Genomic DNA, 26,431 nt, shown 5'->3' on the forward strand with positions numbered 1-26,431 from the left:
ACCACAAACACGCTCGACACGTAAATATAGGTAGGCAACAATAAAGGTATATAGTGATAGCTTTATCTCTTCACCTTCATCTCTTCTCCTTCTTTCGTCGATAATCCCTAATTCTGAGGGTCATGGCCTCAAATAATAGCTCTTTGCTGGATTATCCTTCACCTCCGTATGATAAATTATGGTGTATATTAGGTAATTTACTTTCAAGATCTAAATAGTTGTTTGATCTGTTTACTAGTGTGATTTACTTTATACGACCTAGTAATAACTAACTTTGTATATACTTATCTTTTTCTAAAATACGTCTCACAATTTCGCTCAGCTTTTTTTTATTCAATCTATCACCATCAATAATAGCTGCTAGACTATTACAATTATATCTCTTTTTTGACTACTTTATAATGCAGGTGTATTCTTCTTAGTCGAATACTTCATTGCTGATGAAGGTCGTGTCCTTGAAAGCCCTTCGTGGCTCTTTGTACCCTCAGCTTCCATTTGCTTCGGTTTTCGGCTTCTCTCAGGGCGTTTGCAACAGAGAGTTCAGTAAGCGCAGTTATCTGATCCGACCAACGCGACGGTTTGGTGGCCGGCCGGCGGGTTTTTTCTCTTCTACCTTGCTAACCACAATCAATCTTTCAAGGTTGTCTGGTGGCCGCCGAGCAATATGACCAAAGTAACCAAAAACCTTCTGGTAGCAAATCGTCGACAGTCTCGTTTCTATACGAAGTTGTTCGAGGACAGATTTGTTTGTTCTCTTGGCGGTCCACGGTATGCGGAGCATTCTTCGCCAACACCACATCTCGAACGCTTCTACTTTTTTCCGCTCTGTTGTTCGAATCGTCCACGACTCTGCACCATAGAGGAAAATCGAGAAAACCAACGTCCGGACTAGTCTCATCTTGGTAGCATTGGAGACTTTTCTGTCCTGCTAAATACATATAAGCCATTTGAGTCCTTCTCTTGATCTCCCGTTCGCTTCCTCCCTGGGAGATCAGGTGTAAAGTGTGTTAATAGTGTATGTGTGCAATAAAGCGTGCTCTCTCTCACTCTCTCTCTCTAGGTTCACAATATTGTACCAGCAATAATACTAAATGATTTTTAGATTGGTTCCGATTTAAGATGGCTCTGCTTCTGCTTTTACTTCTTACTTGTAAGCATAGTAGGTAAGCATTGCATTAACTTCTCTATTTACTAATCCTTACTCACGATAATATTATTTTTGTATTCACAGACCGATTTGCTATTGCTATTACATGCGTGCGTGCGTGTGTCCACTGATTGCAAAAAATGTTTACCTAGTACAACGAATAAATAATTTATTCGTAGACCTAGTACCTATTTTTAAATTATGGTTTTATAATTCTATCAAATTTTAATATTCTATGGTACCTTTGTCATTCATAGACAATAAAAATCTACTACATATGTCTGACAATGTCTGACCTACCAACTAAAAGTTGTTTTTGATTTTTTTTTATTGTTATAACTCGTTACTGTAGTAAATTTGGACTGGTTCCAATTTCCCAACAAAAATCTTAATATTCATGAAATTAGGCCACTATTTCAATTAAAAATCTGTAGATTCACTATTGTAAGATTTCTACTTCTTTTAGCGTCAGTTGTTCATAACAATAACCTTTCGTCATTGTGAAATTATTAATTACGTCTAATTAGATCGGAAAATCTGTTGAAGTTTTAAGATTTGTGAATAATAGTAGCAGTGAGCGGCATGGCTAAGGAAGAAGATGATGATTTACCAGACAAAGATGCAGCCAAGGAATTTTACGCAAAATATGAACCCAAAGAAATCATAGGCAGGTGTGTATTTTTTTGTAATGATCACTTGATTATAATTTTAACGTCAATTTCGCCATAAAGAACATAGGGTTTTGTGAAACCAATCATAGTCTCTGAAGAATTCTGTGACCTTGGCTTATTCGGAACTTCCGCCAATTGAACAAAATTAGTAACAGGTCATATCAGATACGGTATCGTGCTACAGATGTTCAGATTAAGATCGTTAAACGGAAAAACTACATTTTATTGTTAAATCTAACACATAATCCATTAAAAAAATCTAATATTCTAGAGGCATAAGTTCTACTGTGCGAAGATGCATAGAGAAGGAAACGGGACGAGAATATGCAGCCAAGATCATAGACCTAAGTCAGGAATCACAAGATGGAGTGGACACACACACAATGAGAGATGCCACTCGTCAAGAAATACATATATTGAGGATGGTCTCTGGACACCCATACATTAGTGAGTGAGTTCTTAATGATTTGTCAAATGTATCAGAAACATCAAATTTTAATTTAACTCCAAAACCTTGTTAGCACACACTAGGTGTTCATTTGGGAATAACGACAAAGAGAAGATCTTCCACAGAGTGGGTGATATTGCTAGGTAGACCGACGGTCTGAATGTTTTTGTTCGGTACCTGTATATATGCAAGTTTTATCTTGAAAATGTAGTAAGCGACATTCAGGCATCTGTCAAATATCTTGTGTTCTATGATAGCTACCTGCCACATGAGTAAGAAATAGTCTGATTTATTTTGTTAGCTATAATGTGATGTCAGTAATAAAATATTCTAAAACATTTATACCATTTCAGTTGAACTTCAAGATGTGTTTGAATCAGAGACATTCATATTCTTAGTATTTGAGCTGTGCAAGAATGGTGAATTATTTGACTATTTGACATCTGTAGTTACACTCTCTGAAAAGAAAACTAGGTATATAATGAGGTGAGTATTTCAATTACCTTTAGTTTTCCATTTCCTGTAAACTTCATAAGATCACATGGCGTTACCTATTAAGATTTGACACTCGGCTGAAGCTTATTAATAGGACTTTGACAGGTAGATCTTGGTTCGTCAATTGCTGTTGACACCTATTGAAGATGACATTTTTACAATAATTACTCTTGTAAACTTACAACCTTAAAACCAGTGAATATAATTTCATTAAAATTTTCAAATCTTATGTAATTGACTGATTTCTGTTCTACACAATTATTTATAGATATATGTTTACATTTATTTCATTATGGCTTAAACTATGGTAAACAAAGTTAGCTAAAATAATTATCACATTTGACATTGATATTACATTTCCTTTAAGCTCCTTCTGATAACAATGAAAAAAAATAACAATGTTTTCCTGTTGTTATCTTAAAACAGATGATTGCAAATTAGCCACTGCTAAATATAAAACACAAACAAATCTATATATTAATACATGAAGCAAAAACTTTGTACCACTTTTTACGAAAATTGCACAGACAGAGGAGTATGAAATTTTCCACAGTTACAGAGAATATACAGAAGGAGTGCAGAATGCAAAAAATTTTTTTAAATGCATAAAATGCATAAAACATACATTAAATCAATAAAAAAAACATTACACACACTACCATGTATTTGACACGGCACACATATATAAATACCTACCCTTCGTTTATTGTCAAACTTTTGTTTTTGTTTAAAATCTGTTGTCAAATTGAGAATAGATAAATATTGTTTGTCTATTATTATTTGTCTATAGTGTAGTCTTGACAAAATCTGTGATTATAGAAGTTTAATAGTCTTTGAAAATAGAACCATAATAATGTTCAAACTTATAATTTCAGTTAATTATAGTCTAATTTCGACTACTGGGGCATCACTAGTAATACCAAAAAGGCAATAAATAATGCACTATCGTTTTTTTCTCGACTGGGGGTCACTTACAAATCAATTGCAGAGAACTGGTTTTTGATAGTGAACAAGTAAATAACAAAAGTTGATTTTTTTAAGTACAATTCATAATATTTTGTTGTCATTAACATAATATATTTACCATGACAAGTGAAAATGTATATGTATTACCTTTAAATATATATAATTTTAGAATCCACAATCAAAATATCAATAATAACATCAATATAAATTTACTATTCATATCAAACCAGGTCATGGCCATATAATATAATTATCTTGTATGTGTTTTTCTTAAATTTTGTTTTTCTAACCGGTTCTTTTGGTAGGATTACATAATATTAGATACTGGGACTACTTTTTGTATATTATGTTTCTTTATGTGGACAAAGAACACACTTAGTTTTTTATTATATAGAAAAGAATAAATATACAGACCCAGAAGTTACTTGGCGCCAAGTCATAACCTACCGTTATCGCTAAAATTGATGGACGAGCTCACGTCCTTCCTGATGTTAAGTGGTTACCGGAGTCCATAGACCTCTACAACCTAAATGCTGCCACCTACCTTGAGATATGAGTTTGTAGGTCTCCATTATTACAGAACAACAGCTGCCCCACTCTTCATACCAAAACGCATTACTGCTTCACGGCAGAAATAGGCAGGGTGTTGGTACTTACCCATGCACACTCACAAGACGTCTTACCAGAAAAACACCACCAAAAGCACATACCACCAGTAAAAAAATTAATCTAAATCTAATATAGTATCAATATTCCATTCTCACAAATCATTTGGAACCACTGGTTCTATGCAGGGATATCTTGTGCTGTTTGTATTTTATGCCTTTGTTTTATGTTCAAATTGTTTGACATGTCCATTGAATCCAGTTTCTGTTGACTATTCAGCATAAGGCAATGGCTTGGCAATGCCTCTGGTATTGATGATCTTCATGAGCTTATAGTAAACACTTGCTATCAAGTGGGCCATATTAGCTGCCCACAAAGGCATTAAAAAAAGCATGTTTATTTATCTCAATCCTGTGTGTCTAATTTAAGGCATACCTATGTTCCAAAGGCGATATTATTACCATTATTTTTTTCCTTAGATGGATGGACGAGCTCAAAGCCCACCTGGTGTTAAGTGGTTACTGGAGCCCATAGACATCTACAACGTAAATGCGCCACCCACCTCGAGGTATAAGTTGTAAGGTCTCAGTATAATTACAATGGCTACCCCACCCTTCGAACCGAAACGCATTACTGCTTCACGGCGGAAAATAGGCGGGGTGGTGGTACCTACCCGTGCGGACTCACAAGAGGTCCTACCACCAGTGATTACACAAATTATAATTTTGCGGGTTTGGTTTTTATTACACGATGTTATTCCTTCACCGTAGAAGTCAATCGTGAACATTTGTTGGGTACGTATTTCATTAGAAAAATTGGTACCCGCCTGCGGGATTCGAACACCGGTGCATCGCTACATACGAATGCACCGGAGGTCTTATCCTTTAGGCCACGACGACCTCAAAGATATACCTCATTCTCTGTTATAACAAATACGAGAGGTCATTCGCTCGTTCTTAATTTTACATACCAACGCTTCTACAAATCGATTGATGGTTAATAGACTCATATAGTCACATAAACAACTATTTATCCTGGGAAAATATTAACATGTATAATTGCATGATGCATGTTACTAGGAGATGTATGGAAATGGTAGTGCAAGGTAGAGGGGGAAGAGGTCGACCGAAGAAGACATGGATGGAGTGTGCGAATGACGATATGAGAGACAGAGAGGAGTGTTGAGATGACAGCTGATAGAAGAGAATGGACGAGAAAAATTAGCTGTGCCGACCCCACCTAGTGGGATAAGATGGAGAAAAAGAAGAATTCTTTGCATATTAGAATTACAAATTTAACACGAGTAAAACCGCAGTTTAGATCTATATTAATATTAATAGGTATTCGTCCAGTGATGGAATTGCGAACATTACACAACAATTAACATCTTAAAGTTTGTATCCACTTTATGTGTTACTCTTTTGTAATTGATATTTTTTTCTTTAAAAAGTGAGGTGAGCTTCTTCAGAATTGTAATTTTGTTGACAAAAGTTGAACTGTGTATACAAAGAACAAATTCTGCAAAAAAAAAAGCGACTAATTTATCTAGGACAAGCTAATTACAGTAGCAGCGTGCCAGCTGTGTTTTATTTTCATGCGATAATTGCATATTTTGCCTTGAATATAATGATGATTCTTGTGTGAATATGAAAGTTTGTAATTATTTGCTTTTATGATTCCAACTCCCTTGGTTTTGTTTAAAGTTCATCGACGAATATTGTATATTTTGAAGAACATTAGTTCCTATTTTATTATAAACTAGCGGCCCGCTCCGGCTCCGCTCGGGTCTTTAACAAAAATTTCAACGATATTTGACGTTGTATTATTATTTTTAATAAAATAACACTTATTGCGGCTTAACTATAATAGTTAGACATATGCTGTCGCGATACTTTTTGTAAATAATCATGTGTTCTACAAAGTCGTAGTACATCATTCTATTCTATCATCAATAGTTTTCGCAGGGCAAGCGATGTAAATAATATTTTAGGTAATTTTTTTACGCCTTGGGTTACATTATTGGAGTTTTAGTAAGAATTCCTAAATTTTTTTCAAAAAAGACTATAGCCTATGTCACTCGAGAATAGTGTAGCTTCCAAACTGAAAGAGTTTTTCAAATTGGTTCATTAGTTTCGGAGCCTATTCAATACAAACAAACAAACAAATCTTTCCTCTTTATAATATTAGTATAGAAGTATAGATTATAATATTAGTATAGATATAGAAGTATAGATTCATAATTGGAACCATCTACAAATTTATAAGAAGTCGTAGTACACAAGGTGAAAACAATTCCAATATAAATAATAAAGGCCCTTCTAAAAATTCCCTTTTTTGCTGATGTTAGGGTATAATGTGTGGCCGTACAAGATCTACCGCGATCCCGTCTATTTCTTCCACGACCCATTCTTTTGTATCAGTTTAAAGATGTGCGGTGAAACTACTTAGCCTCTGTACACTCTACCACCTTTTTCAGCTTCTGAAGTTGAGTATCGACCTTTATATTTGAGATTAGACAGTTTTTTTTTTGCTATTTTTAGAACATACTTACGTATCGGTTTTAAATTATAAGTCGCCGTGAATACCGAGATTCCTCACGCACCACGGTGCTCCGACGGCTATCCTGCAAAAACGGGATTGGATAACCTGGAGAGAGTTAATGTGTGTACGGGTCGCGTGAGCGAACACTACACTTGCATAGGTTCAGGAGAGGCTGGCCATTCTCAATTAGAATTAATTTAATACTTATTTTGATTGCTGCAGTGAATTTATATTTGGTTTATACTTACGTTTGCTGCATTTTTATTATCAGATCAGGATATGGATCTTTTGGACCAAATGATCCCGGCTTTCAACTTAATAGGCATTAACTAAGATAGAATCATACTTACTTCCTATCAGGGATACTTATCGGTGATAGCTTATCTTATACCTTTAAACGAGCAATTCTTGTATATATATAATCTGAATCTCGGAAACGGCTCCAATGATTTTCATAAAATTTAGTATACGGGGGATTTCGTGGGCGATAAATCGATCTAGCTACGATTTGTTTTCAGAAAATGTTGTTTTAATCAATTTTGTTTTCAATAATCAACTTTATCGAAAATCAACTTAAACATAAACATTTCTTTTTTATTGGAAGAAAATAACAAATAACATAATATAATATCAATAGGTATGTAATTCGTATTTAAATAGAATTTCTTAAAAATAATAAATACAAAATTATATAAATCGAGCCGGTCATCCTCTAGTGTGAGACCTTAGTCTGGCCGAAGCCTCACTACACAACCATATTTATACGTATTGATTCTTGTAATTTCGTTCATGAAAAACTATTTATCCTTGCGACTTCGGAAAAAAGACCTTTGAAAATACAGCTCGTGCTTTAAAATAATCTAGGAAATAAAGATATCCATGTCACATAGATCGCCGTAAGCGTCGCCGAGTACTAGAACATCATGACGTGTCAGATGTAAGCGTTCCTATCCGTAACTCCGACGATACGGAACAGTCGTTCGTTTACTTCTATCGCGTTCTGTTGTCCTGGTTTTGCTACGGGCTTCTAGACGAATAGACAAAAAACGAGACAAGCAAGATTTATATAAAATCCATATTCATACGTATCCGGCGTAATAAGAAATAGTAGCTGAGAATTGAAAAATGAAAATTATGTTGTGCTCATTGCAACGAAACACCCCAAGGGATTTTATTTCGGACTGTGATGTTGTTTTGTATGTATTTGTAATTGTTTTTATTTTAAACAAAATTCAGTATAACAGCTAATTTACAATATAATAATAAAAATGGCCGGGTCAGTTATAAGTTTTTTCCAAGCGTCAAACGAAAGCTGCCTAAATACATTCTCATAAAATGTTTTTTGTCATAATGAAGTTTTGGAAGTCATCTAAAGGATAAGACGCCCAAAGGCACTCGTATCGAGCAGTGTGACCATGGCCGGGACTCAAATCCCACAGATACATACATACGTCCCAATTGTAATGAAATACGTACTTAACACGTGCTGACGAATGACTTCCACGTTGAAGGAATAACGTGTAATAAAACTAAAATCTCTTCAGACGGCCGTAAGTTCATTCATTTATCTATGCAATAAAAATGAAGGATTTTTTTATGCCTGGAAAAATTCGAGCACTAAAAAGCATAGGTCTGCTTTCCGCTCGAGTACTCATCCCATGAGAACCTTTCGAATTGTCGATAATCCTAATCTTATGATGGTTTTTTTTCCCTTCCTTATTCGCTGGTAACCTAAGGGGCTATTTCAGCTCGGCGCGAACGGCGAGGTGAGCTCAGGGGCTCAACCTTAGAGATTTTGCTAACACTGACCCTATGAACGGCAGTGTTTCGCAGAATCCAACACCGGATCGGAATCACGACTCATTGACAAGACCCGGTGGGAAACTCAGTAATGTTTTTGGGGGGTTTAGTTGACGAATTCAACGAGAACGGTGGAACTTGGAATGCCTAAAAGCACCGAGTTGGTTCTGGAAATGACGTGTTTAGCGTTCCACCGTCTTGGTAGGGTACCTATGTATTAAAAGCGGCCACAACACGTTATCGTGTCGTACCGCTTTCCAGAAGAGCCGACGAGTCGATCCCTACTTCTCAATACCAGGTAGACAATGAGACCTATAGCAAAAAAAACTTTTTAACGTGAACTCCGTGTAGTGCGAGTGGACAACGACTATAAGATTACAAATAATTCGCAGACAAGTGCTCGAAGGCGTGAGACACGTGCACAGCAAGAACATCGTTCACAGAGACCTGAAGCCGGAGAACATTCTGCTGGACGATCAGCTCAACGTCAAGATCACAGACTTCGGCTTCGCGAAGGTGCTCAAAGACGGGGAGAGACTGTTCGGTGAGTAATTTCAGAATCTCCGTTTTCCAGTTGATGGCGTGGTTAGTGATTTAAGCAATTAAAGTCAATCACTTAAAGCTTAATGTTTAACACGTTGACTGCAACGACCCATAGACACAGCCCACTGAGTTTCTCGGTGGGTTTTCTCAGTGGGTCGCGTTTCCTGTCCGGCGGTAGATTCTGCGAAGCACGGCTCTTGCTAGGGTTCATGTTAGCAACGTCGTCAGGTTTGAGCCCCGTGAGCTCACCTACAAGCTCGGCGAATCTAAAATAAACCCCCGAAGTTACTAGAATAGGTGGGAAATAACAAAAAGTTGACTTTTTTTTTTTTTTTTTTTTTTTTTTTATTGCTTATATATGAGTGGACGAGCTCACAGCCCACCTGGTGTTAAGTGGTTACTGGAGCCCATAGACATCTACAACGTAAATGCGCCACCCACCTTGAGTTATAAGTTCTAAGGTCTCAATTATAGTTACAACGGCTGCCCCACCCTTCAAACCGAAACGCATTACTGCTTCACGGCAGAAATAGGCGGGGCGGTGGTACCTACCCGTGCGGACTCGCAAGAGGTCCTACCACCAGTGAACTGCCACGTAGGTCACCGGTGCACTCAAGTAATGACGTCGATTTCTGTTACTAAACGCCTGGATTGCCTTACTTTGTCTTCTTTTGTTTTTAACACTAATACCAAAATTTAGTGATACCTATTTCTACCATAGTGGGTAGGTATACGACAAGTGGTACTCAAAAAAAAAAGTATAATAACTGTAGATTAATTCGTAAGAAAAAGTCATGAACTCAAATGTGCAAAAGCAATAATTGATACGTGCACAATGCAAAAGTTCAAACTGGGTCGTTTGACCCGATATGGTAGGCTTAGTGTTAATGTATGTTTTAGTCTTTTAGGCTTCTTAGAAATAGATTTATCCTCAGTATCCTCGGATTCGTCTTTCCCAGAGTCTAATAGATATTCCGGCGCCTTAGTAACACCAATCGACATAACTAGTTCAACGCGCCACGTAGGACACTGGTGACCTACATCGCAGTCAATGTGTCCATACGCCTGAATTATCAGATTCGTTCATAACTGACCTGATATGTGAGCCTATTGTCCCCCACCAGGAACATGTCGAACGTTTTTTTCCGTGGAGTAACGTCCAATCCGCCCTCCAAAGGCATTGTCACTTCAAGATTGATCTTTATTACACTAAGTTAAACATTCATCGTGAACATGCTTAGGGAGCATTTCGGTTGTGTCGCCAGTTTTTTTTTGCTACATATTCGCTGGTAGCATAGGGAATATTCCAGCTATGCGCGGATGGGTAGGTAGTTGAGCTCACGGGCTCAAACTGAAAGAATTTGCTAACACTAGCCCTAGCAAGAGCAGTGGTTCTCAGAATCTACCACCGGATCGGAATCGCGACCCATTGAGAAGATCCGGCGAGAAACTGAGTGGGCTGTGTCTATGGGTTAGTTCGCTTGTGGAACTCTTCGTAGTAATCGATGAGCTCGACGAGGACGGTGACAGGTGCTTGAGGGGCTTAAATGCACCGAAAAAGGATCCGGTAGATCCGACAAGACATGTTTCGGGCGATGGCGGCTTTGCGTATCCCCGGCGTTTGGGTTGGATAAGCAATTAGCGGTGCCGCAGCGGTCACAATAAGAGAATTATCGCGTTGCTCCCCGGTATTGCTGACGTCGATGAGCACTATTTAACATTAGGTGGGCCGTACGGGCTCGTTTGCCTGCAACTTTAAAAAACTAATTCGTTTATTAAGATTGGTACCCGGTCCAGATTTTGTATCTCGGCAAAGCTGCAAAGTATTAATTTGAGTAGTGTCCGACAAATAAGCCACGGGGCCCTATTTTAATTGCCTTTGCAAGCAGACGAGCATACGGCATACCTGATGATAAACGGTTACCGTCACTCATGGATGTCAGCAATGCCAGGGGCAGAACCAAGCCGCTGCCTACACACTACTACGCTTTTGAATTTTTACTGAATTTTGCCTATCTAGCCTCGCAAAGCTACAAGTTCCCATTTAAAATCAATTCTTAGTTTGAATAATTCGTAAACTAGACATTTTTGGTTAAAAACTCTTCGATTGGTGAACCTCGTGCGTCTGACGTCAAAGTTGCGTAAGTCCACGCGTCATGTGACCCAGCGGCGCAACATTAATACGAAGCTTAAATCAAGTAATCGGATATTTGTAAAATTGTACGTTAGCTAGCAGTATTGAATTATGTATTTAGGACGTCCGCGGCCGCTTCGATTTTAATTGACAAAAACAGAATAACTTTTGACAATCGTTTGAATTCAGTTAAGAATGTATTAAAAGGAAATTAGAAACAAAATAACATACGCAGCTCACAGTTAGTTTTATTTTAGTGTCGTTTTTCATTTAAAAAAGTTTCAATTAAGACCGGCCCTAGAAGATCTCACTTGGCTCTTAAAAAAACAATTGTATAGCAAAAGCTATAAAGCTTCATAAAAATTAAGTGTCTGAATTGCTTTTGTCGTCGCAGACGTATCTAGCGCTCAGTCGATTACGAAGTCCATAGGTACATAGTGCAAACTGTCACGCACTTATAAGTATGAAATCGTTAATTTTATTATAGAAAAGGCAACTGTATCGTAACAGACATGAGCAGTATGGTGATGTCCATAAAAACGGCTTTATCAAATCACAAATGCTATTCCCACTCTTGAAAGGTTCCAAGAGTACAAGGTGGTACCTGGTACCGGCTATTTCTATTTGAGTCAGTACAGAAAAGGTCCGCTCGGGTCCTTGACAATTCTAATCACATGGATCGCTCAGAATCTGCAAAGGGACATATGTTCTGACTTTGTACCGTTTTCTCCACGGGGATAGAATTGTTTGAGGTCATTACCTCATTGGCTTTTACTATTGTACCTCCCGTCACCGTAGCAGTTCAGCCATACTTTTTTTTTACCTACCTAAGCTGATAGCCTTGAGAGGCTATTTCAGCGTAACCTTAACTAGTAGGTGAGCTTACAGGGCTCAAACCGGAGTGATGTTCACACTAGCCCTAGCAAGAGCAGTGCTTCGCAGAATCTACCGCCGCGTAGGAAACGCCACCCACTGAGAAGATCCGGCGAGAAACTCAGTGGGCTGTGTCTATGGGGAGCCATACTGCCTGGAACCACTGCCCCCATCTTCATCAAAGTTTGAAATGAACTCTGAGCATTGGGGAACAGAATGTCTGCGCTCCTGGTATATATGATGTCCATGAGCGGTGGTGACGACTCGCCGTTAGTAAGCTGTATAGTAGTTTACTTTAGAAAGATAAGTCTCCACCTAATGAATTGTGTGTATTGTGTTACAACCGGTCCCAATATGAAACTATATACAATACAATACTCGTCAAGCTCCGAATATGATATAAAGTGTATTGTTAGTGAACACGGACAAGGATGTCCATGACAAGATGAACGTTTTATATTTCTGTTGGCTTTTTTTACAATTTGGATGATGCTGTAAGCCTCGCCGTTCATCAGTGATGTATTTCAAGATTTAGGGCCTTAAGCCTATAAGATTAGCCACGCTAGAAAGTAAAGGAAACAAAACATGAACTTTTAATCTATACTATCTATTCTATATTAATATATAAATTTACATTGGTTTTCACGAATGTTCCGTTATAACTACTGAACTATGCATCCGATTGACTTGAAACTTGGTATCCATGTAAGAAATACATGTACTTAATGGATAGGCTAATATTTATGGGCATTTAAAATTAACATTATTATTTCTCACCCCCACAAGGATTCTCATCATTATCGCCCCCCCAACTGATGTAGAGAATCCAACACTCATATAAATATTAGCCTATCCATTAGTACATGTATTTTCTACATGGATACCAAGTTTCAAGTCAATCGGATGTATGGTTCAGTAGTTATAACGGAACATCCGTAAAAACCAGTGTAGATTTATATATTAGTATAGATTCGTCTATATGGAATGGTCTTTTGGTGTCAGAATTGTGCGGCACGCCCGGCTACCTTGCCCCGGAGACGCTGAAGGCGAATATGTTCGAAGACGCTCCTGGCTACGGGATGGAGGTCGACTTGTGAGTATTACTCTGTACCACTGAGCCGCTTTGGGCAATTCTCAATTCTCAAATCAGCCGTATTGACATTTAGAAGGGCATCCTTCGAGAACAATGAAGGTTGTGTACAAATTGAGTTATATAGTGGAGGGGTAGATCTCAGGGGTATTTTTATTCAATAAAACTATGGTAATCACTAGTATCGAATTTCGAATTCTAATCTTTCTTAAACACAAACAGTTTTCGATTTAAAAGGATTTTTTTTTTTTTTATGATTTAAAGTTTACTGGTGGCCCGAAGGCTTTTCCAGTTTCACCAGGACAGGTGGGCGAGCAAAGGCTCAGCCAAGAGGGGCTAAAATGATAATTACAACGAGACGCGGGCGCACGCTACTCACACTCAAAACGGAAGCGCCCGGAACATAGATTATACACTCTTAACGGTAGGCAGCGGCTTGGCTCTGACCCTGGCATTGCTGAAGTCCATGGGCGGCGGTAACCACTCACCATCAGGTGGGCCGTATGCTCGTCTGCCTACAAAGGCAATAAAAAAGAGTATAAGGTGCAAATTGAATTTTCGAAATAAATAACCGGTAACTAATTATACAATTATACAATCTGGTACAAAACTATAATTGTTTATAATGTACGAGTGTCTCTATCCAGATAAGATACAACGAAAGGACCAAAAAAAAATGACTGTCACTCGACCACACCGGGAGAATCGAACCTATGTGTCGGCTCTAACGACTGCGCCACCAAGTCAGTCGACAACATTTCAATGGTTCACAAAGATTTTCTAAAACTTCTTCATAGACCAGACAAGATCAACATACCCATTACTTGTGGTAAGACGTTTTGTGAGTCCGCAAGGGTAGGTACCACCACTCTGCCTATTTCTGCCGTGAAGCAATAATTCGTTTTGGTTTGAAGGGTGGGGCAGCCGTTTTACCTATACTGAGACTTTAGAACTCATATCTCAAAGTGGGTGGCGGCATCTAAGATGTAGATAGATGTCTATGGGCTCCGGTAACCACTTAACTGTGGGCTGTGAGCTCGTCCACCCATCTATGCAATAAAAAAAAGACTTCTAATACCAAACTCGAACCTTGGGGTACTGTCTGTAGTCATGGTCATTACTCATTCGACTCATAAGGCGATCGGTACTTTACTGCGATGAACACTATAATATATTGAAATTTAAGTTATGACATTTGCATTTCAGATGGGCTTGCGGAGTCATCATGTTCACATTGTAAGTTTCCAATTATATACACATGCATATATATAAATACTCACACGCAAATGCTCACACTTACACGCATGATTTGACATACATAATATGTATGTGGATTTAAAATGTCTTGAATCAAATAAATAGGTTGATAATTTTGTAAAGTGATTGATTGATTTATTGTCACATTATTTTGAAAACTTGAATATCGTAGACTGGTGGGATGTCCTCCGTTCTGGCACCGGAAGCAGATGGTGATGCTGAGGAATATAATGGAGGGGAAATATTCTTTTACCAGCCCCGAGTGGGTGGATATATCAGGTAACCCTATTAATGTATTTGTTTGACTACACATGATATGAGTTTAAGCTAAAATGTATAGAATTGCTCGGTGTCGAATATGGGACCTAGGTTGAAACATGCATAACCGCGAGACAAATGAGCAAAATAAATTGGGAAGAAACAAAAAAAAAATTTTAATCATGTATCAAATATTAAAAAAAAGACAATGGAATCTGATTGGTTACTAGGTTATTGAAGATAATATTAGTTTAAATTATAACTCTGTTAAAATCAACTGAATAGTATTTTTTATTTAATTTCAGACGATCCTAAAGATCTCATCCGACGGTTTCTAGTAGTGGAACCGAGTAACAGGATAGACCTGATGGACGCTTTAAATCATCCCTTCTTCAACACTGTGGTGAGTCTACTTTTAGCGTGTTATGGTCGCCTGGTACCTGTCGCTTCGGATTTATTAAATAATCTACATACAAACTTTTTTTGAAGTAATTTTTTTATCTTTAAGTAATTTAGAAACTTCTTTACATTTGTTTTTTTTTTATATCTGAAAGAAAATTAAAAATACATTAATAGTTTTCTTTTTATGTGAAAGGTATCTTTATCTACTGTGCTAATACTTAAGCTGCGCTGAAGCTATATAATTTTCTGTCGCTATTCCTTCAGTACGCATTAAGGAACATTCTTTTCTGCACATATTAATTTTTCTTTGCTTAACGCATTAAGTTCTTTGATGTTATGAACTCCTGGTACGTAGATTTACTATATTCAGAGTTTTTTTTTAAATGCTCTCGTAAATGAAGTACCAGGAGTTCATAACATCCGAGGAGCACTATATACATTACGACACACTACTACATGCGCATTGTTGTCTGGACTCCGATAGCTGTGGGACCAGGATATGAAGCCGCTGAAGCAGAGCTTCTCGACGCAAAGCCGCAGGATGTCTAGGATCGAGCAGCTCAGCATGGTAAATTCGTTGTTCGGATTCGGTGGGGTTGCTTGTCATGGAATGCTAGTTTGTGTGCAAAATTATTTGGGGTTTGGGTACAAAATTATTTTAGACAACTAAATTCGTCCTCTAATTACACTTTTACTTTGATTAATCGAATGTTTTTTCGACGTGTCACTAGTTACGCTTAATTCAAATCCAAATATAGACGGTTCTAGAAAATAGACACATAAGATCATAAATCAATGAATTAATCCGACAAAGCCGCGTTATTTGCACGTTGAGACTTTTACCCAAATCTGATTTCTCTATGTTCCTTTGCTCTGTTAATGATCTGATAGTTTCCGTCGAGCGAGAAGTAAATATGGCTGCCTTCAAAGCCTTTGAAAGGACAAAGGACTTGTTGAATTTTAGTCTAAAAATCCCTAGCCTAGTACCAGAATGCAGCATTTATATTGAAGGCCTCAATTATGATGGTTTTCGACTGGACATTCTCATGTTTTCTCCTATAGAACACGTTAGGACAACGGACATTGCCCGGTAGTGTCCGGGACAGACACGGAACACAAGTTGCTTCGCCGCGAATCATTTAGCACGTTGCTTTTTTTTAGTTTGCACGTTGTATGTAGTTAGAAACTTTATGTAATTGAATTCGTGTGTTGTATTGACTTGTGTTTTTAGGAATGATATCAATAGAGTGTATTTCGTAATGATTTGTGTGCTTGATGGTAGTATTTTGAGCCCCAAGGGTGGATGTCATGCGAGAGGTAGTCACGCATTTCGTTGGAAGAAATGAAATGAAAGTGCCACTTTAAATTCATGCCTTAAGTCGGGTTATTATTTACGTATTAATTCCCATTGACTCAGGCAATAACTTAATATTAGATAAGCAACATATTTTGGGCATTTATATTTATAACCAAAATGCAAAATGTGTTGGAATTGGAATTATATTCGTTTCAATAGAACGTTAAACCTAATGAGGGCTTACTTTGTGGAGCAGTTTTTTGTTTCACGAGAGATACTAATGCTAATAGTCTGAGCCTCAGAACTGTTTGTAGGACTGATCGTGCGCTGGGAATGTGACGCTTGCATGTCGCTGTATAAAAAGTGTTAGAAGTTTTTATGCCTATTTTTTTTATGATCTACTTTATTCCAAATGAAAGAATCTATTTTTGACGTTTAAAAATAATCACTGTGATAGTTGAAATTTCTCCAGTCATATACATAGTTATATTATTTCCAATATTTCGAATAGTATTTATTTTTAATAATACTATGATTACTTAAAATTTAATATTTTTAATGCATTTACTGGAAAATCTCGACTTAGACGAATAGAGTGGTAAATCAAATGTATGTATTTATAGTATTACTAACACAATATCACACTAAATAATTAGCGCTGACGTTTGTTGTTTGTTCTTAGTTCTATTCCGGTGTTTTACACTTCACATTCCCGGCTCATAAATAACTGGAATCCTTAAAGAGTGATTGCATTATACCTCGTAATATAAATATCTTGAGATACATCAGTCTTGGGAAAATGCGGGCCTTAGTTTCCTGGTTTGTGTCTCCAATAGTATTGCACACAGTGTTATAATTCCCGTCCGCGCATAGTTGGAACAGCTCCGTAGGCTACCAACGATTTAATTACATTCCTGATCCTGCGGAGCGAATGGTAAACAGTCGACGTCGCCCAAAACACGTCATATCGGATTCTCCTGATCCACTAACGGTGCTTTTAGGTACCTTTTTTTTTTTTTATTGCCTTTGTAGGCAGACGAGCATACGGCCCACCTGATGGTGAGTGGTTACCGTCGCCCATGGACTTCAGCAATGCCAAGGACAGAGTCAAGCCGCTGCCTACCTCAAGCACCGGTTATGGTTCTCGTCCAATCCGTCGCTTGCGACGAAAGGCTCGACGAGTAACTTAACCTACAGACACAGCCCACTGAGTTTCTCGCCGGATCTTCTCAGTGAGTCGCGTTTCCGATCCGGTGGAAGATTCTGCGAAGCACGGCTCTTGCTAGGGTTCGTGTTAGCAATAACGTCAGGTTTGGGCCCCGTGGGCTCACCTACTAGTTAAGGTTACGCTGATATAGCCTCTCAAGGCTATCAGCTTAGGTAGGAAAAACGAAAAAAAAAGAAAAGAAAAACGATTAGATAGGGGTAAAAGAGCTAATATAAGTTTAAATCTGGCGCGGCACAGGCAATGAAGTGCGGCAGCTTCAACGGGCGCGCCAAGCTGCGCGTGGCGCTGGTGACGGTGCGCGCGGCGGTGCGGCTGCGGCGCCTCCCGCACACCGCGGCGCGCCCGCTGCCCCTCGCCGACGCCGCCAGGGACCCCTACGCCGTGCGCGCGCTCAGGAAGGTCGGTACCTACCTATACATCCGCGCGGCTCTTGCCGAGCTATACCTATGTTCACGATTGACCTCCACGGTGAAGGAATAACAAAAAACGCAAAATTATAATTACTGGTGGTAGGACCTCTTGTGAGTCCGCGCCGGTGGGTACCACCATCCTGCCTATTTTTGCCGTGAAACAGTAATGCGTTTCGGTTTGAATGGTGGAGCAGCCGTTGTAACTATACTTGAGACCTTAGAACTCATATCTCAAGGTGGGTAGCGCATTTACGTTGTAGATGTCTATGGGCTCCAGTAACCACTTAACACCAGCTGTGCTGTGAGCTCGTCCACCGATCAAAGCAATAAAAAAAAATATATTGTACCGTTTTCATAGGCTTGGCTCTGCCCCTGGCGTTGCTGACGTCTATGGGCGACGGTAACCGCTTCCCATTAGGTGGACCGTATGCTCATCTGCTGCAAAGGCACCAAAAATAATATGCCACAAAAAAATTCAAAGATTCAAAAAACATTCTTTGCTTGTTGCATGCATCCTCTTGCCACCACAATCCAGAAAACTCAAAATCTCACAAAAGAAGGTGCTCATCGGTGGAAAATTGTACAGTTGACTAGCAGTTTTTTTTTATTACTTAGACGGGTGGACGAGCTCACAGCCCACCTGGTGTTAAGTGATTACTGGAGCCCATAGACATCTACAACGTAAAAGCGCCACCCACCTTGAGATATAAGCTCCAAGTATAGTTACAGCGGCTGCCCCACCCTTCAAACCAAAACGCATTACTGCTTCACGGCAGAAATAGGCAGGGTGGTGGTACCTACACGCGCGGACTCGCAAGAGGTCCTAGCACCAGTGAAATCCCCAGTATAATCAGTTCCTAACGTTGCGCGTCTCCGTGTCGTGTTCCAGGTGATAGACGGGTGCGCGTTCCGCGTGTACGGGCACTGGGTGAAGAAGGGCGAGGGACAGAACCGCGCCGCCCTGTTCGAGAACATGCCAAAGACCGAACTCAAGGCTCTGTACGTGAGCAACCTCAGCCGGTAGCCGGTCGGCCTCGCTCGCGACCTCCTCGACGTTGCTGCGCGCCTGGTACCGCGGTGAGTATTTGTGTACTAGCGACACACTGATTGTGGTCACAAGAGTCGATGGACATCACTACGTGGTGACCACGAAAAGCAAGATTAAAAAGAGAAACTTATACATCTAGTGGAATTAGTGTGAAAGGATGAGGGAGACGTCCTAAAAACTTGAATGGACTGTGTGAAGGTGGATAAGAGAAAGGTGTGGATGCGGAGATGTATGATAGACCTGAATGGAAAAGGGGACACGCTTCGCCGATCTCCCCATACTGGTATACGAGTTAGAAAAAGAAGGAGCTAGTGTGAAAGAGTGAGATAGAATACATCTGAAAGTTCCCCCTTCCACCTATGAACGGCACATTTGTAAATTTTGGATGATATATATAAGCAGTTTTATTAAATAACTAGCTGTACCCGTGAGCTTCGCTGGGCATTTAAAATTAACATTATTATTTCTCACCCCCACAAAGATTCTTATCATTAACGCCCCCGCAACTGTTGTAGGGAGTAGATATGTGTCGTTCGTTCAATTTTAGAGATTCAGATCAGTACTGACCTGTTGACAAAATGATCCGGTTCGTACGACCCGTTCAGTCGAACGAACGACAAAGCGAGACGGGCGCGGGGCGAGACGCGGCAACCCGAAATGATCCGAATGACCGTCGTACTCGTATGGTTCTTTTCTTCTGATTCGTAGGTTTTGTGTTAAACGAGTCGATTTAGTGAACGACTCATATTTTTTGAAGTGACCCTATCGTTCGCGCGGAATTTGAGACCCGGGTCGTTTGACTCGTTCGTTCGCGAACGACACATATCTAGTAGGGAGTCCAACACTCATATAAATATTAGCCTATCCATTAAGTACATGTATTTTCTACATGGATACTAAGTTTCAAGTCAATTGGATGCACGGTTCAGTAGTTATAACGGAACGTCCGTAAAAACCACTTTAGATTTATATATTAGTATAGATTAACACCTGTCTAACTAGTAGTAGGAAGCGGTGCGTGTGAGCCCGGGTGAGTACCGGGTAGGTACCATCGCAAATTCAAATTCAAAATCATTTTTCTCTTTCTTCACTGTCTCTTTCTTCCACAAAGCAGTCGCATTCGATTAAAGTATGGGTCAGCTTTTCCACAAAACAATTGACATTGCGACCTCATGTCTCAAGACCGCGACCAGGCGGCCGCGACCTGGTCCCCCGTATGAACACCCAAACATAACTAATATTTCGATTAAATAAATATTTTTTTAATTTCAGGATCTAATCAAATACCAGGGCAGCAGAGTCACACAAGAGTATTCCGGGACCTGGGGCGTGAGTGACGTTCTAGTGTAGACAGTCCGGCCTGTAGTATGTACATTAAACTATAAATCTCAATGGATACGACACGTTTTAGTTCAATTTAGGGCTGCTACAGCGATAGCGGTTCGTTATAACGTTTTTTTTTTTTTATAAAAATAATTATGAAATACAATTTGTAGCTAATAACGGAATGACTCGAAATCGTATATATATATATACATATAATTATATACTTTTCTAATGTCTCGTCGACATTCGCAACTCTTGTCCTTATTTTAGTACTAGAAATAGTAGGTAATACTGTTTTATTTATTTAAGTATACATTATTGACGATGCAAATGTGTTTTTCGTATTTTATTGTTTAGTATTTACGTAGAGAAGTTTTCTCTTGCACGTCCTTGAAGGGCAGTTCGAATTGGCATTGGCGTGGATGCAGTGTTTTATTTCCGAGGCGTATTCGCAATGCATATGAGGGTGCTTAATGCGAGTTTTTTAACGTTCTCGATAGCGTTAAAGTTAACTCAAGTTTGTATGCAGTTGGAACAGCGCCCCTAGCGGCAAACGTACGCAAACGCTCTCCATACAAATTCGAGTTAACTTTTACGCTATCGAGAACGTTAAAATACTCGCACCAAGCAGACTATATTGACGAGATGCTGGAAGGATCCGGTTCCAAATCGGCAATGAAATGCTTTATTTAGATGGAAATTCCGATGGCGAAGGATCTTCAAGTCGTACGATCACTCCTAGCGCATTAATGACGTCACTGAGTTTGTACTGTTGACGTCACAAACAACAATGCTTAAACAGCGAGCCTGTACAGTTAAAAGTGGTTCTACAAAAACGAACCAAGATTTTGAAAGTGTCCCTCGGCCTCAACAGATCGTTTGAGTGTCGCGCCCTTGAAATCGAAATTCTAAAATGAAGAACGAATAATGCAGTTGCGTAAAAAAAGCGTTTTTTTTTTCTAGTGACGGTCCACGTTTAGAGTTTAGTATTATTTAATTTTGTATTTTTAACGCTAATTTTTTTTTTATTTTATTAATAGTAAGCTATGTATTTTTGATGGGGAATACTTTAAATGAGTCGTCTATTATCAAAGGTGGCAATCTGTGCATTTGGACAAAAAAATGTTATTAATATGTCAATACAGATTGATTTGAATATAATCGTCTCCTTCAAAGAATACGGTTCAAAACCTGCATTAAATAAACTATTAACTTAACCTGTTATTTATTTAAGATGTCGTTCAGAAGAGTTTTGTGACTGCCAATGGAATACAAAGTCAATAATTCGTTTTTCTGATTTACCAATAATTATCCAAAAGTCACATTGCCGGCTTTGATAATAGTCGACTCAAATGAAAGAAAAATCGATTTTATTAATTGTGTTATTATATAGGTTTTCACAGTAAATGTTATGTGCATGTTCTGTTTCATTCGATCGGACCAGTAAAAACGGTTTTAATCGATCTTAGACTAATCGATTCCGTATCTTACTAACACCACTTTGACAAATTATACTACAAAAGTCGTCGCGGCCCAAAGGATAAGTCGTCCGGTGCATTCGTATCGAGCGATGCGACAGTGCCGGGGTTCGAAACCCGCAGGCGGGTACCAATGTTTCTAATGAAATACGTAGCTTACAAATGTTCACGATTGACTTCCACGGTGATGGAATAACAGAGTGTAATTAAAATCTAAGCTGCAATATAATGTTATATGTGTTATTACTGGTGGTAGGACGTCTTGTGAGTCCACACGGGTAGGTACCACCACCCTGCCTATTTCTGCCGTGAAGCAGTAATGCGTTTCGGTTTGAAGGGTGGGACAGCCGTTGTAACTATACTTGAGATCTTAGAACTTATATCTCAGCTGGGTGGCGCATTAACGTTGTAGATATCTATGGGCTCCATTAACCGCCTAATATCAGGTGGGCTGTAAGCTCGTCCACCCATCTATGCAATAAAAAAATAAATAATAATAATCATTTATTAATTGTCGGTCCGTATACGTCAGAATTCTTCATTAGGTCTAATCTATCAGGGATTCCGTATCTTTTGTTCAAAACAGACGAACACGGCTTCTTGGTGTTAAGTGGTTACCAGAGTCCATAAGCATTAATCAACAACGTTGATATCTTATTTTTTTCTTCCCTACCTTTCTCTGGTAGCCTAAGAGGCTATTTCAGCCACGCCCTGACGGGTAGGTGAGCTCTCGGGCTCAACCTGATAGAATTTGCTAACACTAGCCCTAGCAAGAGCAGTGCTTCGCGGAATCTACCGACGGATCGGAATCGCGACCCATTAACAAAGTATCTCCAGGGCTGGTATTTTGTTTGACTTGGTTTTTATCTTCACGATAAGATGGTCTCGGGTGTTAGTCAAGCGCCCGTCATTTTCTTTATTCAGGGCGTTTATTTTAATGGAGATTAAACTTTAAGTATTTTGAATTGGGTTTACTACACGCGAAAACCGAAGCTAATACTACAGTTAGGATCTCCGATTCGGAGTATTTTTATGTTCAACAATGAACAAATTGTCACAAAAAATATATATGTAGTATAGTAATTTTTGCCGAATTTTAATGCCGTTTTTTTAAATAGTAGTCAATATAAACAGATTAAGACGGTCCCTTGTATCGGTATGAAACATCAATATCTTAAATACGGTTCAAAAGATGAAGTAACTCCCTTGCGAGACCTTTCACGGCTCGCGTTGTACATTTCGATTTAGTGACCTTATACATACAGTTAGAGTTATCGATATTAGCGGCTCAGTGATCGTTAAAGCTATTATTGACAGCATAACTATATCAATATCTATACAAATAAATAAAATTGGAGTGTCTGTTTGTAATAATAAAATGACAACTTTTTACTAAATGCGTAGTTAAGTATACCACAGTACACATACCAAAATTTTTTTTTTTTAATTTTTGTCCCCCTGTCTGTTTGTTCCGGCTAATCTCTGGAACGGCTGGACCGATTTTGTCAAGACTTTCACTGATAGATAGCTAATGACATAAGGAGTAACTTAGGCTACTTTTTTTAGATTAGCCTCCGCCCGCGGCGTCACCCGCGATACGACAATAACCGCGGGTAACATCGCGGGACTCAGCTATCAATAATAAAATTTAATGTTTCCGAAGCGAAGCGAAGTCTTTCTCTTACCCACAAATATCGAAATAAATTCCCGTCGATGATCAAACAGTTTTGTAAAAAATAGAAGTATAGGGTCCGATATTGGTGATAAAGGTAGACTGTGCGCCACGTTTTCCGTTCTCGTGGGTCCAGTCAATACAAATAAAAATATAGTAAAAAATCCTGAAAATGCTTCAAAGAAACATCTCTTTAAAATAAATGTTGTGTTCAATAAGATATCGCGATACCCAAAAGTCGAACAAGAATGCTCATTCAATCTAATCCTGCAGGCAGGTAGAAAAAATCTGTATGAATACGTAATCACGATAAAAAAATGACGCCGAACCAAAACAATCCAATGCGTATTCTGTGAGGCATAATATTAGGGGCGAGAACCACAATCCCATTTCTGCCGCGAATTAGTTCCTCGTAGGGGGTATCAACGGTCGTTATTGAAATACAAACTTTGAATTAATGTCTCAAAGTCGGTATTCATGTTGCGGTGCCCGCGGTTTTCGCTAACCACTAAACGCCAGGTGGACTATGAGTTTGTCTGTTCATTTAGAACGGGGATTCCCAAACTGTTTTGGGCAGGAGACCCCTTTTTCATAATGAACTTATATACCTCTAGACTTTCCCTAACAAAATTACTTTAAAAATCTTATCTAGTTTTTTCCTATTGGTACAAAATACTTACCATTTTAAAAACTCCTTTAAAGTCTCTGATCTAGGAATATATAAATAATATACAGTCAAACCTGGATAAGCGAGAACTGGATAAGTGAGAAAACTCTATAAGTGAGAGTAATAGCCAGGACCCGTCATTTTAAGCGCCCAAAACCTCTATTAGCGAGAAACAGAAACCTCTGTAAGAGAGAGTCGTTTCTCCCTCATGGACCTCCGTAAGTGAGACTGCTACTAATCTATACCTCTATAAGCGACAGTCGAGCTTTATTTATTTATATTATTTAGGAGGAACAAATGACAAAACAAACTACAAATTTAACATCTGCTATTTTATGACTCATTCTTAACTTTCGGGGAACTTCCTACCATTGTTTTTGTATTGTTTTCTCGTCAATATTGAACCTATTCTATTTCGTGGAACTAAATAACGTTGCTATTTTATCGCATTCTTTTCGAATGGACACGTGTGCCTGTGTACCGTCCTGTTTGTCGGCCTAACTCAGTTTATCGGTAATCAATTGCGAAAGAAAGTTCTGCTTTCTGCATCAGGTCGAAACGGAAAATTAAATTACTGTCATTAAGTGATAAATTTAAAATAGGGAATGCGTTTCAATCCGAAAATCGCGAAATGAAATTCAGAGGGAGCATTAGCGAGAAACTCGGGTTAGTGAGAAACCTCTATAAGCGAGAATGAGATTGTGCTCCCTTGAACTCTCGCTTATCCAGGTTTGACTGTATTTAATAAAATAATATTGAAATAATTTCATAAACGTAATGTAAATTTGAGGTGACTTTTTACACTTTAAATAACGTTCATAATTTGTGATATAATCAGATAATGATTTTTAATTGTTTCCTAGTTCAGTTATGAGGGACTCCCATAAACAGATATTTCCAATTAATTAAATAAATTATTTGTAAATAACATTGCGAGAGTGACTAGTAAAATTAATACTTTAGTAAAAAACAAGAACACTTTCTTTTCAAATGATAATGGTGATATTTTAAGCTTTTGTAAAAAAAAAGTCGCATTCGTTTGAGCCGGAGGCCTTCAAATATCGATAGTCCCTCTTAAGCTTTTGATAATGATGGCCGGTGAATCCCGTCGATACCCTCATATGTGCATGACTATGTGACCGCTAAACTTTACCAGGGTACAATGTTAATGAGGGGATACACCCTTAGGATAAGTTTTGATGGGAGGCAGACGTTATCCCAACAATACGATTGAGACTTTTATCTCATGATTCATAGTATAGATAGGTATTGAATTCATCTATAAGTAATATAAAAGACAAAATCTCAAACTAGTTTTACCCTTGGTGAGTTCATGTCCTTTCTTTCTCCTTGACGTGTAGGTGAACTCACGGGGCTCAAACCGGAGTGTTACTAACACTGGCCCTAGCAAGGGCAGTGCTTCGCAGAATCTACCACCGGATCGAAAACGCGACCCACTGAGAAGATCCAACGAGAAACCCAGTGGGATACGTCTATGGGTTAATTTACTCGTCGAGCCCTACGTCGGAAGCGACGGGTTCGGCGAGGACGGTTACCGGTGCTTGAGGTACCTAAAAGCACCGTTAATGAATCGGGAGGATCCGTAATGACGTGTCTGAGACTAATATCTCAAGGTGGGTGGCGGCATAAACGTTGTTGATTTCTATGAACTCCGGTAATCATCTAAACACCGTCTAAGTAATAAAAAAAGCCGGCAATTTATACAATACACATATTTGTAAAGGCAATTTAAAAGGTACTGATTTGTATGTCGACTCGGTCATTGCCTCTTCGGACCTGTGGTTATTGAAAACTTTTTTTTTTATTTTGCCAAGTATTGTTTTTTTTTGACGAAGACACCAAGCCCATTTAAAAACTTTATTCTGACAATGACTTGTTTTTTTCTTTTTTTGTATTTTACACATTGCTGTCAAAATATTGTTACGAAACAAAAACATGCGATTTCTTAAATGTGCCGGTTTACGTGTTCTTAAAACTCCAATATTATATGTACCCTCCTAATCGGAATGTGATTGATTTTGTAAATTTGAAAATAAAAATACATTTTCCCTAA

At 38.7% G+C, this 26,431-nt stretch overlaps 1 protein-coding gene across 2 annotated transcripts; it reads left to right on the forward strand.

The window, feature by feature from the left end:
- Nucleotides 1-1,383: 1,383 nt before the first annotated feature.
- LOC101743489 (phosphorylase b kinase gamma catalytic chain, skeletal muscle/heart isoform) lies at nucleotides 1,384-26,431 on the forward strand. Of its 2 annotated transcripts, XM_004922682.5 has the most exons (12): nucleotides 1,384-1,818; nucleotides 2,090-2,265; nucleotides 2,620-2,752; nucleotides 9,067-9,218; nucleotides 13,227-13,317; nucleotides 14,521-14,550; nucleotides 14,744-14,850; nucleotides 15,135-15,232; nucleotides 15,716-15,799; nucleotides 17,994-18,155; nucleotides 19,056-19,243; nucleotides 20,487-26,431. In XM_004922682.5, exons 1-11 carry the CDS (start codon nucleotides 1,730-1,732, stop codon nucleotides 19,188-19,190), a joined length of 1,257 nt encoding a protein of 418 aa, XP_004922739.1. In that variant the 5' UTR covers nucleotides 1,384-1,729; the 3' UTR covers nucleotides 19,191-19,243; nucleotides 20,487-26,431. The 2 variants fall into 2 exon arrangements, with proteins under 2 accessions (XP_004922739.1, XP_012552339.1); XM_012696885.4 differs by lacking the exon at nucleotides 15,716-15,799.

Source organism: Bombyx mori, chromosome 16 (assembly GCF_030269925.1).
Source record: "Bombyx mori chromosome 16, ASM3026992v2".
Taxonomy (NCBI): domain Eukaryota; kingdom Metazoa; phylum Arthropoda; class Insecta; order Lepidoptera; family Bombycidae; genus Bombyx; species Bombyx mori.